The sequence below is a fragment of the Lethenteron reissneri genome, chromosome 44 (genome assembly GCF_015708825.2).
Source record: "Lethenteron reissneri isolate LAM-NWPU_2019-01 chromosome 44, ASM1570882v1, whole genome shotgun sequence".
Lineage (NCBI taxonomy): Eukaryota > Metazoa > Chordata > Hyperoartia > Petromyzontiformes > Petromyzontidae > Lethenteron > Lethenteron reissneri.
In genome coordinates, this window is record NC_083822.1 from 13,328,959 (window position 1) to 13,349,207 (window position 20,249).

Here is a 20,249-nt window from a genome sequence, read left to right on the forward strand (position 1 = left end):
AGGGTCGACACGCACGCAGGCGGAAGGAGACGCGCGGGGTCAAGGGTCGACACGCACACAGGCGGAAGGAGACGCGCGGGGTCAAGGGTCGACACGCACGCAGGCGGAAGGAGACGCGCGGGGTCAAGGGTCGACACGCACACAGGCGGAAGCGGAACGGGGGATGTGAGGGGGGGGTTGGAGAGGGGGGGGTGAACCGGAAGTTATCGCCGCGGGTTTACCCCTCGCGGGCGCGTTAACCCGGAAGCACGTGTTAGTACGGCCACGTGCTCCACGCTGCGGCTCCACACCGCGGCTCCACGTAGCTCCACGTCTTCCAGGCTCTCCCCCCCCCGTGGCTCCCCCCGGCTCCTGTTCGCGGCTCGCGTTCCGCGCAGCGCTCCGCCGTCATGAAGTTCAACTTCAGGGTTCGTTCCATCGCGAGCGGTGTTCTCACCGAGCGTCGTCCGCTCCGTGCCACCGTGCACGGAGCGCGGTCTCCTTTGCTCTGTCGGCCCGTCTCGTCCTTCTCGTCCTCAGGCTCTCTCCTCTGGCGTCTTCTCCTCTTCGCCCCGTCTCACGAGAGAGGATTTGGAGGCGCACTCAGCCGGTCTCTGCAGAGGGGCAGCTGCATTTAGATGATTTGGCTGCTATAAAATGTCCACGTGATGATGAGCCACTTTCTTAAGCTATTATTTGCGGCCAGGTCGCTTCTGAAAAAGAAGCTAATAGCTCAGTGAGCTTTACCTGGTAAGATTAAAACAAATATTTATCTAAATAATTTTAAGTGATTTGGTTACCTTTACTATGCTTCGATCTCCTATCGTGTGTTTGTGCTGTTGTCACGTCCTGATCCGCCCCTACTGGAAACATGTGAAAGTAGCTTGAAAGCTCGTCGGATTCTCCTGCTGCAGTTTATATTCTGATTTTGACGTCAATACGGACGGCACTGTGTGATTGTGACTTGGGAGTTGTAGCCTTGTAATTATCACCACCGTCATAATCAACAGCAGTAGATTCACGTTCAGTAACCAGGTGAGAACTTAAAGACACCAGGACTATCGTCTCATTTTGAATAGTAACCCGGGTCGCTAAAACTAGAAATAGCAACTACGTAAAGGTACAGCAACCATTGCTCACGCTCGTGCGACTTCAAAGTCCACCTTGCATGTTGCAACAGCTGACTTCATCGCTCCGTCGTCCCCTCCTTGAGCTGCGACTCCGTCGTTCGTCTTGGCCGCCAGCCCACGCCCCCGTCTGCAGTGTTGTCCTGTTCAAACCCGTCAACATGACTTGTCCAGGCTGCATTTGTTCTCTCATCCACATGCGCATCTCTCTGCCTCCGTGTAACTTTCAAAGCAGCACCAATCATTGGCGCGAAATCGTCTCTCTCGTTTTCTTGCGAATCTCAGTTTGTTCAGGAACCAAATGTCGAGGTCTGCTGCTCGCCTCGACCAGAGCGAGGGCTTCAGCAGAGAGAGAGCGGCATGTGTAGTCTTGCTGTTCCTCCTCCGTTAAAGGAGCCCAGGGCACAGTGGTTTCATGTATGGGCCATAGTTGAGGCTGCGTGAACATCTCGGCGAAATGCACCCATTACTGTTTACACACACGCATTAAAATGTCTCAATCATGGAATGCTTCATCAACCATTCTGCCACGATTATGTGGTGGATGTGTAATTAAAATGCTCTTCCGATATAAAAAAAAAAACACTAAATTGAAAACTAATTTCTTTAGAACTGCTCTTTGTGTTTAGTTGTCTTTCCCCGCACCTCCAACATACATACAACACGACTAGATTAAACTCAACTTTTATTTTACCAGCTAAGACCCACTGAGCGATATAGCTCTTGTTTTTTCAGAAGTGACCTGCCCACAAATGATAGCTCAGCCAAGTTGCTTATCACGTGGAAATGTATAGCAGCCAAATTCTAAATGTCGAGGGAAAACCCGGAGAATTCGGAGAAAAATCAACGCGATCACGGAGAGAACGAACACGCAAACTCCAAATATACAGGCATTGTGAGGGTCGGGATCGAACCCACGACCTCCTGCATACCAAGCGAGAGAGATGAAATCTCCTAGCCATCGCGGCAATGCGCGCGAGCGTGTGCGTCGTCGGTGAGCGAGTGTCTGCTAAGGTTCGTGCCTGTGCCTTTGCTCCGCAGTTTTCGAACCTGCTGGGCACCGTGTACCGTCGCGGAAACCTCGCCTTCTCTCCCGATGGCAACAGCGTGGTCAGCCCCGTGGGGAACCGCATCACGCTCTTCGACCTCAAAAAGTGAGTGCCGCCACGTGGGCAGCGATGCCCGCTCTCGGTGTTACAAGGGTTTAGCGTCACACTCCAAGCCATGTCCCGAGAGGGCTCTTGTTGTTTACAAGCGGTCTGCCAGTTCGCCAGCATTCATTTAAGCGATACCCTGACTGCTGACGAGACACACAAGGTCGAATTGGGTCATGCGTTGTCTCGTGGTGAACCAGTGCTGATGAATTTATAACCTAAAGTGTTTAGCAAAGCTCACCCATCATCATTGTTACATTTACAGTGTGTATTTTCCAGCGTTGCAATCTTCATGGAGTTCCACATTGCTTCATTTCAGACAATGGGTGGAGACCACCTTGCGCTATGTGTTTCCTACTCATTATTTAAAATGATGAATGTGTTTGTGTTTCTACACAACGGTGGTGGAAAGCGGTTGTGCAATGGTTGGCGCTCTGCGCTACGAACCCAGCAACCTGAGTTTGATTTCAACTCATGGTCACCAACACCAGTGACGAGTATCAGAACTGGTCCTGGGCCTCTCCTTGGTCGACTCGGCCTCAAATGAGTACCTGGTGCAGTGCGTAAACATCGCCAGTGGGGAGACGAAGGTTTTTGGGGGTGGTACTGGCCACCACCCCTTGTGTGCCCCTGTACCAGTCTTCATAGGTACTCACTATCAGCACTTGTCCCCAACAGGCTGTTAACGCTACACGGGTGATCTTTGTCTTTGTGTGTGTACGCAACAGTAACAAGTCGGAGACCCTGCCTGTGGCGACGAGGGTCAACATCAGCTGTGTGGGCCTCTCTCGAGACATGAGCCTGGCCATCCTCATTGACGAAGGTGCGGTCTTCCCACGGCGTCCCCGGCTCTGCGAGCCGTGCTCGTTAACATCCGCCCTTCGTGTGATTATAAGCTGCTTGCCCCGAGATATTAACCCTTTCCCGTTCCGAGACGACTGCAGGATGGGTGTCCCTGTTCACCTCTGAATCTCGGGAAACGCGCAAGCGGCTCATTGTAGCATTGTTTTTAAAGACGTCGTTACTCACGGCAGAGAATCGTAGCTGACACGACCGCCGCACTCTACGACAGCCGGCTGCCAAACTGTGCCACACGCCCTCCCGCGTGGCCTTGGGGGGAGCCTCGGTACCGATAAAGTTATTGTATTTTAGTTTTCTTCCGGTGTCGGAAGAAAAACTAATCGAAAGAAAATCCGATGATATACACCACCACGTACGCTTTTGCCGAGCTGATTGTTGCCTCTTGAGAATGCGAGCGTTGATGCCGTGGGGGGGGGGGGGTTCCCTGTTGCAGAGGGTGCCGCGGTGCTCGTGAGCATGATCGGCAAGTCGGTGCTGCACCACTTCCACTTCAACAAGCCGGTGCACAGCATCAAGTTCTCTCCGGACGGGCGGTGAGTTGCCACCAACACACCCCCCCCCCCACTCCACCTTGTCGGGGAAGCTGACCCCCCTCGTGGGAGGTCGCGGGGTTATGAGAAGGCTCAGTGGGCCTTACCTCGTAAAATAAAAAATAGTTTGTGATTTTGTGACTCTTGACGAACGCTGATTTTGCAGGAAGTTTGTCGTGACCAAAGACAAGGTGGCGATGCTTTATCACGCACCCGGCCTCGTGCGGGAGTTCAACCCGTTCGTGCTGGACAAAACCTTCTTTGGGCCGTACGACGAGACCACGTGCATCGACTGGACGGACGATTCCAGGTGAGCTCACAGCCCCGCATTGCGCGCACCGCCCATCGCTACCGTGCGTGCGCTTCCGTGTTCGCTCCGCACGATGCTGGGTGCTGCCTGGAGATCTACTGGACAGCTGTGAAAAAGAGCTTTATAGCTCATCGGATTCCTCCAGGACAGCGTTGTTCATTGAAGGCCCCAGCGGGCCACTGGCGGCCCCTGGTGGCCTTTAGTAGTGGTCGTGGTGGTAGTCGTAGCGCGAGAAGGCCGACGCGGTGGGCGACTGCCCGCGCCAGCGAGTGAGATCTGGCAGCGCGATCTCGCGTGGTTTCGGTCGCGAGAGCCTCTCTCCGTCTTTGTGACAGCACCACGCGCGTCTCCACCCCCCCCCCCCCCCAGGTGCTTCTCGGTGGGCAGCAAGGACATGTCCACGTGGGTGTTTGGAGTCGAGCGCTGGCAGAACCTGGTCTTCTACGCCCTCGGGGGCCACAGGGACGCCATCGTCGCGTGCTTCTTCAGGCAGAACTCCCTAGACGTACGTGCGCGCCTGCCTTGGCTCGCTTGCGGTGGGCGGAGAGGGGGAGGGCACCGCCCAGGTGTGGGGGGTGGGGTGGTGCGGCTGACGGACTAGCTCGTGGGCGGGCAGGTAAGCCTGGTGGGTGGTGGCAGCCCCGCGGGCTGCACTCGGGCATCGCTGGGTCGCTGCTCGTGCCGTTTGATTCGTGCCGTTGTCCATCGGCTCGGCCGTGACAGTGACGTGTGGGTGCCAGCGGAGTCTCGTGGCAAGGAGCCCCCCACCTGGGTTCAATCCGAACCCCGGGCACCTTTCTGCGTGGAGTTTGGGTGTTCTACCCCCTGTTGTGAATGGGCGGTTTCCTCCCATAGCCACAAGAAAACAAAATCACATACAACGTAGCAACATCCTAACGCTGAACAAATACCTGCAAATTACTGAATTGGGATTACAATGTAATTATATATTTGGCAGGACCCTCCTAAAATACAATCTTGAGACGATATAGAAACGACTGGGCTATCACAAATTATAGCTCAACGAAATGGCTTACCACGTGGACATTTATAGCAGTCAAATACTCTAAAAGCACGTTGATTATAAGCGTGGAGGGAAAAACCGGAGGAGCTGGAGAAAATTACACGGACCACGAGGAGAGCACGCAAACTCCGAATATTCAGCAGGTGTCAAGATCGGGATCGAACCCACGACCTCTGATATACCAGGCCAGGAAGGTAACATCTCGCCACCGCTGCGCCCTACTATGCGAGGCTTTGCTGGATAAACTGTTGAGAGAGAGAGAGAGCGCGCGTGCTCCTGTGTTGGCCTGTTCCACGTGTCCACGTGTTCGTGTGTTGGCGCTTTCTCAGATTTACACGCTGAGTCGGGATGCCGCGCTGTGCGTGTGGGAGTGCGACACTCCGCTGACGGGCCTCAGGCCTCGGGTGGCGAAGGCCCCGGAGGAGGCGGCGGCGGAGGAGGAGGAGCGGGAAGTTCCCTGCGGCGACGGCGAGGGGGAGAAGGCCGGCGAAGTGATTCACGGGAAAGTGGAGACTGAAGTTGCCCAATACAAGGTCCACTACAAACAGAAGTTCAAGTGAGTGGCGAGTGACGCGCAAGTTGTATCTGTGAGTTGTTGTTGTTGTTGTGTGCAAGTGTGACGAGCTGTGGTGTTGAGTTGTAAGTGTGGTGGTGACGGAGTCGGAGTGTGCCGATTGTTTCAGGGAGGTTGTTCCAGAGGTGTGGTACTGGGAATGAGAAAGATCTGTCCAACCACGTGGTTTGTGTGTGTTTGGTTGTTGGAGGAGTGTTGTGTACCGCCAGTACGTTCATTTGATAGATCGCCAGCGTACGTTTTTTTCGAGTCCGACGATTACTGGAGGTTGAAAAGAAGCGAACGCGGCTGTCGTCCGGCATTGTCGCGTGACGGCACCGCGCTATGTCGAGCGACGGTCGAGCACGGAAGCAGTTTCACAGATCCCCTTATTATCGTGCTTGTGCACCAGAAAGGCAGCCGAGTGGGGAATTAAACCCAAGCCCTTCCTGCTGTGAGGCACGAGCGTTGCCACTTTGTCGCCAGACCAATCGACTTGTTGCCTCCACAGAGAGCAGACTGTGGTCCAGGTGCGCAGTGGCGAGATGTTAACTACCTCGCCTGCTATGCAGGAGGTCGTGGGTTCGATCCCGACCCTGACGCCTGCTGTATATGTGGAGTTTGCGTCTATCTCTCTTGCCGTGGTGGTCGCGATTTTCCCCCTCCACGTTTAGAATCAACATCGCACGTTTAGAGTATTCGGCTGCTGTACATTTCTAGACGACGATAAGCCGCTTCGTTGAACCATCATTGGTGATGGCCAGGTCGCTCTAAAAAAGATCTGCATAGATCAGTGGGCCTCACCTGGTCAAAATACAAGTTTAGTTGAGTTAGTTTAGTTCGCTAGTTTTAGTTGAGGCGAGTTGAGTTAGGTGACGCTGTCTTTCCGACAGACCTGTTCTTCACCTGAGGACGGCTGCTTGCGTTGTGGCCGAAACGTCGTGAGAATTGTATTTTATTATGTTTTATTTTTATTATTTTATTATTTTCCTTCTACGTGACTTTACCGAAAGAACCAAGAAGATGAATCCCTGCAGTCATGAAAGCTTTAAATCGAAATTTAGGTGAGGTAGTTTAGTTGAGTTATTTTAGTGGAGTGTGTCCGTCAGCATCGCTGAAGTGGTGGTGGCACCTCGTCCCTGCAGGTACTTCTTCAACAAAGACGGAGACTTCAACTGCCTCACCGCCGCCGACTACCACAAGGCCACGCAGATCCTCGTCTCGGCCTTCGCCTCCGGAGTGTTCCACATCCACGAGCTGCCCGACTTCAACCTCATCCACTCTCTCAGGTGAGACATCGGCCTCTCGACATCTTTAAGCTCACCTGGTGGTGGATTTTTCTCCTGGTCCTCTGGTTTTCCCCTCCACATAATCAGCATGCCTTCAGGAGTATCTGGCTGCTGTACATTTCCACATGATGATAAGCCACTTGATTGAGCTGTCATTTGTGGCCAGGTCACTTTTGCAAAAGAGCTACACAGCTCAGTGGGCCTTACCTAGGAAAATATAATAAAGTCTCAAGACTTTTCTTTGTGGAGGGTCCTGCCAATTACATTCGCAGTAGGGGTAGGCGACGCTCTAAAATAAAAAGTTGTACATTTTGTGGCTTGGCTCTCCAACACACCGGTGTGTTGTACTCGTGACGAATTGGCACGTTCTGTTTACGTGACAACCCTTACGAGTTGGCTTTGTCGGGTGGTGGCGGGTTTAACGACACATTTATATATTTACGCGATCTAACCCAAAAAAAACTTCTTACTGATGATATTGGTCGCGAAAGCCTCCTACTCCGCGCTGCACTGCGTCTAGTTTAGTTTACCTTGCCGCCCCGGCAGGGTTGGGAGTCTCACACACTTCCGTGATCCGCCGACCCTCGCGTCCCAGTGCGATGAATGTTGACTGCGCCACGAACGCCGGGGCGCAGCGACGCTGCGTGCTCGCACGACGCGCGACCATCGCGCGCGTCGCTTGCGTGCCAGATGAATCGGTGTTGAAACGTTTTTGGGATGACCGCAGCGCGAACCCTTCCCGTGTAAATTCTCTCCCTTTTCCTGCAGCATTTCGGACCAATCGATCTCGTCGGTTTGCATCAACAACACGGGCGACTGGATCGCTTTTGGCTGTACAGGTGAGTCGGTGTTCGCCGTCCTTGCGGCACTGCTGCCGTCTGGCTTCGTAGATCTCCTCCTCCTCTCGTCCTCTTCGTTCACAATCTTCTCTCCGTCCCTCCTCCACCTCCCTGTTCGGTCCTTCTCCCTCCTTGCAGCCCTCCACTGGAATCAATTTCCCCTGCACATTGAGCAGCACTGCTACCCATAGACTCAGCACTGCTACCCATAGACTCAGCACTACCCATAGACTCAACACTGCTACCCATAGCCTCAGCACTGCTACCCATAGACTCAGCACTGCAGAATAGACTCAGCACTGCTACCCATAGACTCAGCACTGTTACCCATAGACTCAGCACTGCTACCCATAGACTCAGCACTGCTACCCATAGACTCAGCACTGAAAGATAGACTCAGCACTGCTACCCATAGACTCAACACTCACCTCTTCTCCTCCACTGCTTCCCGTCCCTCCCCTGTCGCCCTCCCGTGATCTCCACGTGCCCCTCTGCTGCTGTCACTCGTTCCTCAACCCTTGTTGCAGCACGCCCCTGCTGCCAACTACGTCATTCTACTCTGTGTTCACCATTTTGCATGGTGCTGGCCACCCACCCCCTTGTGTGCCACTGTGCCAGCCTTCATAGGTGTTCCTCGCTAGCAGCACTTGCTACCCAAAGTCTGTTAAAACTAAAACTATTGTTTTCTTTTACCAGGTAAGGCCCACTCAGCTATACAGCTCTTGTTCAGAAGCAACCTGGCCACAAATGATAGCTCAACGAAGTTGCTTATCACGTGAACATTTTAGCAGCCAAATACTCTAAACGCGTGATGTCTATTCTAAATGTGGAGGGAAAAGCCGGAGGACTGAGAGAAAAATTCACGACCCAGGAGAAAAATCCATCGTCAGGGTCGGGATCAAATCCTCCTGTATACCAGGCGAGGTAGTTAACATTTCTTGAGAACGGCTTTGTGTTTAGTTTGTTGTCCTTTTACTAGTACAGTTGGCTACGTATGGTATTGTAAATCTCCCTGAAAAGAGCACTATTTCAATCTGAAATAGAATAGAAGTTCAACATACTACGTTTCTCCACCGTGTTCAAGGCTGTATGGTGTTGGGGTGATGTTTGTCGTTGTTTTGCTGTGGTGCAGGCTACGGGCAGCTGTTGGTGTGGGAATGGCAGAGCGAGTCGTACGTCATGAAGCAGCAGGGCCACTACAACAGCATGGCGTGCGTGAGCTACTCGCCCGATGGGCAGCACATGGCGACGGGCGGAGATGACGGCAAGGTGACGCATCCGCTCCGTTTGGTTTGCCACAGTGGCGCCGGGTTACGTTCGGGGGGGGTGACGGAGGGTGGGGTGGTGGAGGGAGGGGGACGTTCCTGAGAAAGGTGCAACGACGATTATCGAGACGGCGTAAATCAGTGATAAACAAAGACGCCGCCGGAGAGTCAGAATCAGGATGTGTGTTTAGACTTTTGGGCAAGGCAGCAAAACAACAGCAAGAGCCATCCCAGACCACAGCAAGGCAACACACAGCAGCAGGGGCACCATCGGCCCCATTGCGAACGTTGGGCAGTCCCCTCCTGAAAATACTTCTTGAGACTCGGAGTGAGATTCTCCTTGGTAAACAAGAAGAATAATTCATTATTTTATTTTAGGTAAATTAATAAGGTAAGGCCCACTGAGCTATCTATGTAGCTCTTTTTAGAAGCGACCTGGCTGTCACAAATGATAGCTCAACGAGAAGTGGCTCATCACGTGAAATATTATAGCAGCCAAATACTCTTAACGCGTGATGTTGATTCTAAATGTGGAGGGAAAAACCAGAAGACCCGGAGAAAAATCCACACGACCACGGGAGGGGAGAGAAACGCAAACTCTAAATATACAACAGGCGTCAGGATTGAATCCATGACCTCCTGTATACCAGGTGAAGTAGTTAACATCTCCTAGCCGCCATAATGATAATTATTATAAAATCCTATAATGATATGATAATAACGTGAGGTCGGTGGTGGTGGTGGTGGTGTGTGCGTGGTGTGCGTGTGGTGGTGTGCGTGTGGTGGTGGTGGTGTGCGTGTGGTGGTGGTGGTGTGCGTGTGGTGGTGGTGGTGTGCGTGTGGTGGTGGTGGTGTGCGTGTGGTGGTGGTGGTGTGCGTGCTGCAGGTGAAGTTGTGGAACACCAGCAGCGGCTTCTGCTTCGTCACCTTCAGCGACCACAGCAGCTCCATCACGGGCGTCACCTTCACCAGCACCGGCTTCGTGGTGCTCTCCGCCTCCCTGGATGGCACCGTCCGAGCCTTCGACCTGCACAGGTGGCGCAAGTTCCACATTCCCATGGCCGGACGCGAGACTTAAACTAAACTAAATTTTTATTTTACCAGCTAAAACCCACTGGACTGTTTAGCTCTTTTTTCAGACCTGGCCACAAATGATAACTCAACGAAATGGCTTGTCATAACGTGGACATTTCTATCGGCAGCCAAATATGCTCAACGCACATCAATTCTAAATGTGGAAGGGAAAAACCGGAGGACCCGGAGAAAAAATCCTCACAACCACCACGGGGAGAGAAGGGGAGAGAGAGAATACCAGACTCGAGATATACAGCAGCATCATCAGGGTCGGGATGGAGCCCACGAGCTCCTGCATACCAAGCGAGGTCGTTAACACCTCGCCGGCCCGGCGTCCCACAGGTACCGCAACTTCCGGACGTTCACGTCGCCGCGTCCGGCGCAGTTCTGCAGCGTGGCGGTGGACTCGAGCGGGGAGGTGGTGTGCGCCGGATCCTCCGACCACTTCGAGGTCTACGTGTGGTCCATGCAGACCGGACGCCTGCTGGAGGTTTGTTTCCGCTCACCGCTCCCTGCCACCGTGGGTGCCTGGTACGCAGGAGCCACCGTTAACGCGCGGCACTCGCCCCAGCGGTCTGTCGAGGCTACACGGGGGGGTCTCTTTGTCTCGCGCGCAGGTGCTGGCCGGTCACGAGGGGCCGGTGAGTGGCCTCAGCTTTAGCCCCGGACAGGCCCTGCTGGCCAGCTGCTCGTGGGACCGCACGGTGCGCGTCTGGGACGTGTTCGAGAACAAGGGCAACCGGGAGACCATCCAGCTCAACTCGGACGGTACCGCTCGCCTCACCGCCCCAACGCTCCACTCACCGCCCCGCTCACTGCTCCCTTCACTGCTCCCTTTACTGCTCCGCTCACTATTGCCCTCAATGCCCCCACTCGCCGCTCCTCGCATAGTCACGGTCAGGATCAAACCCACGACCGCCTGTATACCAGGCGAGGGAGATAACATCTAGCCACTGATCGAGTCGACTGACCAAAGGCCACGACGCTTCCGGGTTGAGCCTGTGGCTGGTGGTCTTGCTGCTTGCGTGTGCGTCGAACATCTTTCGCGCACCGTACGTAGCCAACCGTGCTAATTGGAGGTACGGCGGCGGCAGTGCCAGCCGGTAGGCGCTTGACGTTTAGCTGCGCGCCGCTGTGCCTGCCACCGCAGCCCTGGCCGTGGTGTTCCGGCCGGACGGCAAGCAGATCGCCGTCGCCACGCTGGACGGCCACATCTCGTTTTGGGACCCGCACCAGGCCACGCAGACCGGCTCCATCGAGGGGCGCCACGACCTGGTCATGGGGCGCCGGGACCTCGACCTCGTCACCGCCAAGCACACCGCCAAGGGGAAGTGAGTCGCAAATAAAACTTGTTTTTTGTTACGGTTTTGTACCAGGGGAGGCAGGCCCACTTGAGCTACTGAATAGCTCTTTTTCAGAAGCGACCCGGCCATCACTAATGATAGCTCTACTAAATGGCTTATCGTCGCGTGGAAATGTATAGCAGCCAAATACTCTCAACGGACGCCGATTCTAAATGTGGAGGGAGAAACCGGAGTACCCGGAGAAAAATCCACGCGACCACGGGGAGAACGTGCCAACTCAAAATATACAGACGTCGGGATGGGGATCGAAGCCACTACCTCCTGTATACCAGGCGAAGTAGTAATCATCTCTTCAGCAGACTTGAGCAGGCCAGGCGCCGATACATCAGCCACACAGGGGCAGCTGCCACCAGGAGGGGGTTGCCCCTTTGTGACGTGTCAAGGGCCGGGAGACGCTGCCGCAGCTCCAGATACACTCGGCGTTGCAGGTACGTCCACCTCAGCGCGGCGTTCCTGTCGCCCCAGGTCTTTCACCACGCTGTGCTACTCGGCCGACGGGGAGTGCATCCTGGCTGGAGGACGCTCCAAGTTTGTCTGCATCTACAACATCCAGGAACAAATCCTCATCAAGAAGTTTGAGATCTCCTGCAACCACTCCCTGGATGCTATGGAGGTGAGAGCCGTCGTCGCATGCTCCCCCCGGTTGGACACGCGCTTTCTGGTGTCGTGTTGGCGGTGCGGTGGTAATGCTCATGCTGCCTTGTGGTAATGCTCATGCTGCCTTGTGGTAATGTTCATGCTGCCTTGCGGTAATGCTCATGCTGCCTTGCAGCAAGAAAGTCCTGGGTTCGATCCCCTAATCACGGTACCTTTTTGCGTGGAGTTGGTACGTTTTGCACCTGTTCTGCATGGTGGAGAAATGTTAACTACCTCATCTGGTATACAGGTTGTGGGTTTAAGCCCCTCTGTATATTTGGAGTGCATGTTCTCCATGTGGTTGTGGGGATCTTTACTTCTACATTTAGAATCGACTTGTGTTTCGAGTATTTGGCTGCTATAAATTTCCACACTATGATAAGCCACTTGGTTGAGCTTTCATTTGTAACCAGGTCGCTTCTGAAAAAGAGTTCAGTGTGCCTTAGCTGGTCAAATTAAAAGTTTTGTTTGAATGGGAAGTAAAATAATTGGCAGAGCACCAATGAGGGATGATATAAATGTGAGCGGGCATCCTGATGTAACGACTTGTGTGTTGGTGTACAGCAATTCCTGGACCGACGTAAGATGACGGAGTTTGGAAGCCTGGCGCTGATCGATGAGGGTGTGGGGGATGAGGAGGGAACAGCCATCAGCCTTCCCGGCGTTCGACGAGGTAACTTCGACAACGCTCCTCCTCCTGCGAGTCCGCGTGCTTTGAACGGTCCTCCAGCGGGCATCCTGTTCACAACGTTTCTAGGACTGCCGGTTTTGCTTTTACCCGTTTTCTTTCTTATGTAAACGTTGAGATGCGTGGTTTCAAGGTGCAAGCTTGTTGCCGTTTTGCTGCACCGTACAACGCGGCCCAGCATAGCGTCGACGCCTGCACAGCCGCGTCATGGTTTCATTCGTGTGGTGGTGGAGGGTTACGCCACACAACACTTGGCCAAATTCTAAACAGGATGGGAATATGTATTTATATTGGGGGAGCCCGATGTGCTGTGAAGCTCTGTTTCACGTCTCGTTAACGTGGGCCAACCCCAAAAAAAAGTTGTGAGCAAGCATAGTTTGGTGATGACCCCACGTTGACCCTTCCAAGCATGGTCGTGATGCCAGCATGCCAGTCGAGCCGACTGGACATCACTCAGCCGCGCGTGTCGTTGAGCGCCGAGTGGCCCCTCCGCTGGTGTTAGTGGGGCATGGGCGCGTCCACAGTTCTAGTCTTGGACGGCCCTGGCGGTGTGCGTGCCGTGCCCTTTGACGCGTCCTCTTTGTCCCTCGTGCCCGCAGGAGACATGAGCAGCCGGCACTTCAAGCCGGAGGTGCGCGTCACATCCCTGCAGTTCGCCCCCACAGGTCCAACACAACGTTCCCCTCCTTTTGAAACCACACAAACACATGGTGCCTGCTTTGACGCTGGCCAAGCATTCCAAATGTGGGACTCCCAACAAAAGTCTTCAGACTTAAACTGGCCATCCCATGTAATCAAATAATCATGCATTTGTACCCATTGTGCTGTGAAGGTGGCACTGCCCACAAGGCTGGCTGTCTGTTCAGCGCAGCGTTCTTTGTATGTTGACCGATGGCACTTATGGAATATAATTGGACAAAAACTTTACTGCTCTACAATTCCATAAATGTGTGCAATTGCACCCACTAAATATTATTCTCAGCCACTTGGCCTACAACACTGGGTCCTGTCTCACTCGCTTCTGGCAGCCAGCCTCCTGCGCTGCACTTGACGACCTAAAAAGCGTAGATAACCTGGAAACAAGCAATGCTTGCATGTTCTGTGTGTGTCGGACTTTCGCTGCCTACTTACTAAAATCGGAGGTGCGGTGGAAGGACAACCAATTACTAAACCCTAAAAGCAGTTTGAAAAGAAATGAGTTTCCAATTTAGATAGGCACAGCACAACAATGCTCATTGTGATTGCCACGGGCTGCTCAGGGCAGGGATGGGCTGCCACGACGACGGAGGGGCTGCTGGTCTACTCCCTCGACAGGGGGCTCGTGTTTGACCCCTTCGACCTGGACGTGGACGTGACGCCGCAGTCCGTGCGCAAGGCACTCTCTGCCGGGAACTTCTCCACCGCGCTCATCCTCAGCTTCCGCCTCAATGAGAAGCAGGTCATCCAGGAGGTGCTGGAGAGCATCCCCCACTCGCACAGTAAGTGACCGCTCCTCGCACCCGCAGCACGATGGGTCCCCGCGCTCCCCTGGAGTGAAGGGTCCTTGCACTCCCAGCTGGGTAGTGGAGTTCCGGGAGTCTGATGCTAGACCACCAGGCGTTTGTGCATTGTAACACCATGCCTGCACGCTCTCCCATTCCTCTCCAGTCGAGATTGTCAGCAGGTCCCTAGCAGAAGTCTACGTGCTCAAGACCTTGGATTTTGTTGCCGTCATGCTGGAGTCATCTTGCCACCTCCACTTCTACCTCCTGTGGGCACACCAGCTGCTGCTGCTGCACGGGCCGTCACTCAAGGCTCGGTGAGAGGACCCCCCTCCATGGCAGGCCCCAGGGTGGCAGCAATCAAGTGAATGAGCGGATGAGCCAGCAGTGTTAAATCGTTTCTTTCGAATTGTCCTCCGAGCTAAGAAGCTCTTGAATCTGGTTTTATCAACAAAATAAACAGCGTTTGCAACAGGTCACATAAAACTTATAAATACAGCAATGAAAGTCAAATAAAAAATGTACAATATATTACTTAATGAATGAATTGTTTAACTAAAGTAAACATTAAGATTAGAGAAACATATTGCAAAATAGTGCATTTAGAGAGGAATAAAATTGGATACAATTGTAAAACAAGGAATAGAAATGCCTTTGGTAAAATAGTTTTCCTGTGCAAACAAATTGAAAGTAACACGAGTAACCATCACAATCGCCATGACATTGCACACATTACAACAGGACTCCTATATAGAATAATAATAAACGATTCGTATGTCTACTTGCTTCAGCAATGGCAGATTGTCAGGAATGCACTTGAAGTGATTTCAGAGGATTGAGTGAAGGTAGTGACTGTAAATCAAGTTGTGGTGATATTCCAGAAACGAGGGGCGGCCACTGAGAATGCCTGTTTACCAAAACCTGTTTGTTTGTACCATGGAACATTCAACAAAAACAATGACGAGCTCCTCTGGTGAGGTCTGGCATCCTGTGGTGTCAAGTGTTGAATTGGTCTTCCCCACTTTCAGAATGTGTTTGTTCTGCAGCTAAGAATACATGGGACCCAACTGGGTATTGACCCAAACATGCCAATGCTGAAACATTACCTGCATCATCAACATTGCACCCCCCCCCCCCCCCTTACTGGGAACCACTGGGCAGGACCCCCCTCAAAAGGAGTCTTTGGCGAGGCCTCTCCTAGGTAAACGAGCAATGTGGAGATGCATCAGCGTTATTAAATCAACCTTGCCATTAATCTAGATTTGAAGTTTTCGTGACTGCAGGGATCCATACTCTTTGGTTCTTTCGGTAAAGTCGCGTAGGTAGAAAATCAAATAAATTTAATTTATTCCTACGTGACTTTACCGAAAGAACCAAAGAGTATGGAACCTTACCATTGTCTCCATTTTCGAGAGTATCTGCTTTCAGCCAAAGTCCCTCACCATTGCTTTGAAGAGTGTGCCTATTGTATGCTTGCGATTATTACTTAGAAGCAATGCAGGGTAGCCAGTCACCTTGCAACGCAGATGCCCGCTCACTATGTGGATGGCTGCTCTGGCACCATCTGGATGCCCTCACTCAATGGCGCATTGCCGTGGCGTCTTGTTCCCTCCGCTGGCAGCTCCGCGTCCATCCTGCCGCTGATCCGGAACCTCCAGCGCAGCACCCAGAAGCGCCATGACGAAGTCGCCAAGCTGTGAGATTCCCCCACAGCGCCTGGACACACACGGCCCAACCGAACGATTCCTACCACCCCTGGCCTACTGCTATCAAATGACATGATGGGTTCTTTAAATGGTCCACCGTGAACGAGACATCTTGTCCTGTGTTTCAGGGTTAAGACACCTGCAGTCGTAACATCTTAGTCGCGCACATTACACACAAAGTGCTCGCCACAAATGAACAGCAATACTTTACACATTTCGTCGAGGAGCATAAACCAGCACACGAACTGCGGTCACCGCATTGCGCGCTTTCAGATGCGCTTCTGTGGCCATCTGGAGAATTATTCCTTCCCAAATTAGGAATCCATTGGAACCATGCACGTGTAAAATGTAGATTGAACTCTCATTTCTTTAGAATTGCTTTTGGCGTTTAGTTTGTCGTCCTTAACCCTCAACTCCAATGAGCACGGTTGGCTACATAATGCATATGCACAGCGCTGCCCACCAGTTTCTAAACCAAGAACCTCTCCCGAAAGCTGGAGACTTGCCCTACATTAGGTGATCTTGTTGGTCGACACACCCTTGGGAGGTGGTGGGATGCCGTGTAAATGTCTGTTTATGGGGAGTGGCCGTGGAGCTGTTAGCACGCTGCACCACGAACCCGACGACCTGAGTTCTATTCCCGCTCACAGCCAACACCAATGACGAGTATCTAAACCGATCATGGGCCCCCTCCCCTTGGTCAACTCAGCAGTGTGTAAACATCACCACCAGGGAGACAAAGGCAGCCAGGCATGTCCATCGGATTTCTACCCACCCCTTTGTGCGCAGTGCCGAGCTTATATCCTTACTAACAGCACTTTCCCCACAAGTCTGTTAAGCCTCCGGGGGGGGATCTTTGTCTTGCAGGTGCGACTGGAACATGTACAACATGCGCTACGTCCTCGCACTGGCCCAGCAGACTCCCGAGACGCCGGACGGAGGAGTGGCAGAAGAGGACTTGGACGAGAATGAACTCTTGAGCGATCTCATGATTTAGGACTTCACCCGTGGCACAAAACCGGCACCCCCATTTGTGGTGTACCTTGCCATGCTCGCTTAAAGAGGTGGCGACGGACCTTTGCTCACATCATGCCCTAGCCGACGCGTGTCGGGTGAAGAGATCTGCATGGGAGGATCCAGGGCTTCTAGCGATTGTTGTGGTCACTTCCTGGAACTCTAAAAGAACTAAAGCCTTTTTATTTTACCAGACAAGGCCCACCGAGCTATGTAGCTCATTTTCAAAAGCGACCTGACCACCAATCGTAGCTCAACTAAGTGGCAGCTTATGACATGGAAGCATATAGCAGCCAAATAATGGAAATTCACGTGGATTCTAAAATGGAGGTAAAAAACTGGAGGACCTGAAGAAAAATCCAAGCGACCACGGGGAGAGAGACATGCCAACTCCGAGTATACAGCAGGCGTCAGGGTTGATGGAACCCACGACCTCCGGCATGCCAGGCAAGGGCGTTAACATCCCAACCGCACCATGCGGCTCCATTTAGTAGCAAACAAAACATGGCGTCTAGTTGCTGCATTCAAATGGTGAAGATTGTTTCAACAATTATTTGTGCGTCGTTGAATGCTTGTTTACAAATCGGGCCTAGGTCTTCTCAAAACTGCAGTATAATATAGTTCAATATAATACTTGTAGCAGATCTATGCACAAATCAATTCCTGCCACCTGAGAAACAAGATGCCAATCCACAGACGGGTGGCAAACCTAAAATGTGTAACTGTAAAGGATGTTTTTTTTCAATAAAAGTATTGTTCAGGACTCGATTTCAAAATCGTTGCCAGAATGTGTGTCATTTATGAACACTGCCGGGGGGTTTTGGGGGGGGCAGCAATTGATGCAATGTTGCGTGCACCCAGTAACGGTGTCGCTGCTCTGCATGGGCATTGGGGCAGCACCACACTCAAATAGATCCTTTAAAACAGAAGTTTGTTCCCCAACTTTGACATGAACGAGCAGTCCACACATCCTTTGGAAGCGACTGGCGCTCCCAATAGCCAGCCAGCAAGACTTGTGTTGGATATACAGATTAATCCCCTCCTTGCAAAAACGTTCGGTTTACGAAGTTTCACGTAAAACGCAACTGACAAATTACGGGACACTTTTCTATTCACGACATCGAATTTCAACGAAATTTCACTGCGGCCACGCGCCGTGAGATAAATCACGTGGGAGGCGCACGTCATCTTGGTGTCCCTGCAGCAGCAGCACATCCACATCGCCTCTCCACTCAATCCAATGCGCAGAAAATCTTTTAGCGCGTTCCCCGAAAAGGTTACCGTTAGTTTTATAAATTGTATTCTTGGTTCTTTCGGTAAAGTCACTCTACCGAAAGAACCAAGAATATGAATCCCTGCAGTCACGAAAGCTTTAAATCAAAATTGTTAAATTGTGTTAACGTTCCTATTATTTTTGTATTGTAAAAACACAGGTGGATATTTGTAGGTTAGTAGAGATGGCCGTTCTAAATACATCCCCGATTCTCTTTTAGAATGAAATGGTTAAAGCCGTTCCGATTAACGAATTTCCTTTTTAAGAATCGTCAAGTCGAGGGGATGCCCGTAGCATCGTGCAACATCGTAACGCGTGTGCGTGCGAACCACGTCTGGGACGTGACGTCAGCACGCACCCGACTCAATAATGAGAATCACGTGACGTCATCACGCACGTGTGCGTGATGACGTCACAGATCACGATAATCGATTGACATCTCGATTTAAAGCTTTCGTGACTGCAGGGATTCATCTTCTTGGTTCTTTCGGTAAAGTCACGTAGAAGGGAAATAATAAAATAATAAAAATAAAACAAAATAATTCTCACGACGTTTCGGCCACAACGCAAGCAGCCGTCCTCAGGTGAAGACCAGGTCTATCGGGGGAGACAGCGTCTGTCGAAACGTCGTGAGAATCATTTTATTATGTTTTATTTTTATTATTTTATTGCTTCCCTTCTACGTGACTTTACCGAAAGAACCAAGAAGATGAATCGACTGACAGTGACGCTGCGCGTGGTTCCGATTCGAGGGTCCGTGGAGAGCGGAATTCGACGCAAAGGAGATCTCGGCTCGTCATTGCTACAAAGACCTCCCCCCGTATCGCCTTTGTTTCCACAATGTCGGGGGCAAGTGCTGTTAGCGAGCGCCTATTAAGGCCGGCAGCATGCCAAGACGGGGGGTGGGGGGATGGGTGGCGCACGGGGTCCTCGTTCAAAGCAAAGTGGAACCCACCAGCAGCAGCAGCAGCAGTAGCTGGTGGCCCCTGGGGGGTTCCCACTCGGGGTGCCGCCTCACACGTGACACAGCCCCTGGGGGGGCCACGTGGTGGCAGCCCCCCCGTTCAGGTGAAAGGGGAAATGAAGTCAAACTCTCACATTAACGACGATTAAATGGTCGCAGAGTTGCTGCGCATGCAAAAACGTGACAATTACATTTGAAGTCACCCCAACACAATAAGAACGGTATACACGGAGTAAAATTAGATTGTAAAAAAAACACATCTTTAGCTCCGATTTTAAAACACGCGACACCCTTTCCGTTCCGAACGATATTCATCAACAACATCACCGTGACGCTCTGCTGATTATCGCGTAACCTCTGCTGCCGGTTTCCTAATGTATTGATTGTAACATAGAAACACAAGTCAAGATAATAAAATCCATCTCACCATCTTCCTGTGTTGCCTGTGACCGACCACCCACCCCGCGGTCTCCCTGGCCTCATTGACTCCAAGTCTCGGGGCTTTGGCTTCACAATTGAGATCGTTATTGATCATTATTGATTGGTCATGCGTATTGGGATTGGTTGCACAACCGGTTTGCGAATCTCCCATTGTGGGCGGGGACGTGTGGCATGATCGTTATTGATCATGATTGATTGGTCATGCGTATTGGGATTGGTTGCACAACCGGTTTGCGAATCTCCCATTGTGCTGGAGACCAGACACTCAGAATCACAAGGCGGCGGTATTTTATATCAAAGTCCCATTGGGCTCGGATGTCTTTTATTTTGGCGATGGCGACTCGTCCGGCAGACATCAAAGCATTCCAAAATAATACATGTAAACAGACGTAAATATAAAAAAAATAATTGCACTTTAAACGTTCGTAATTTGAATGTTTTAAATAGTTTAATCGAGCTGTGTATTGTATGTTAATCGTCTCCGCCACCTCGAGCTGAGATTAGTACAGTATCCGTAATACCGGTTTCTAGGTGCTGTGAATCTCATCAGTGATTGCTTAAAGTGTTTAATGAATATAAATTAATATAAATTAATGTTGCATATAAATGACGCGGGGTTTGAACCCGCGACCCCATGTCTCGCAGTCCCAACCGCTCACCACTCAACTATGAGGAAG

At 51.9% G+C, this 20,249-nt stretch overlaps 1 protein-coding gene across 1 annotated transcript; it reads left to right on the top strand.

The window, feature by feature from the left end:
• Positions 1 to 91: 91 nt before the first annotated feature.
• On the top strand, positions 92 to 17,662 carry LOC133353472 (periodic tryptophan protein 2 homolog). Its single transcript, XM_061569749.1, has 21 exons — positions 92 to 407; positions 2,148 to 2,260; positions 2,989 to 3,083; positions 3,555 to 3,654; positions 3,818 to 3,961; positions 4,331 to 4,466; positions 5,315 to 5,541; positions 6,684 to 6,827; positions 7,596 to 7,666; positions 8,799 to 8,935; positions 9,818 to 9,966; positions 10,348 to 10,495; positions 10,623 to 10,773; positions 11,156 to 11,336; positions 11,835 to 11,982; positions 12,570 to 12,678; positions 13,293 to 13,358; positions 13,953 to 14,171; positions 14,341 to 14,491; positions 15,796 to 15,870; positions 16,748 to 17,662. The coding sequence occupies exons 1-21, from the start codon at positions 390 to 392 to the stop codon at positions 16,875 to 16,877; spliced, it is 2,712 nt and encodes a 903-aa protein (XP_061425733.1). The 5' UTR covers positions 92 to 389; the 3' UTR covers positions 16,878 to 17,662.
• The last annotated feature ends 2,587 nt before the right edge of the window (positions 17,663 to 20,249 follow it).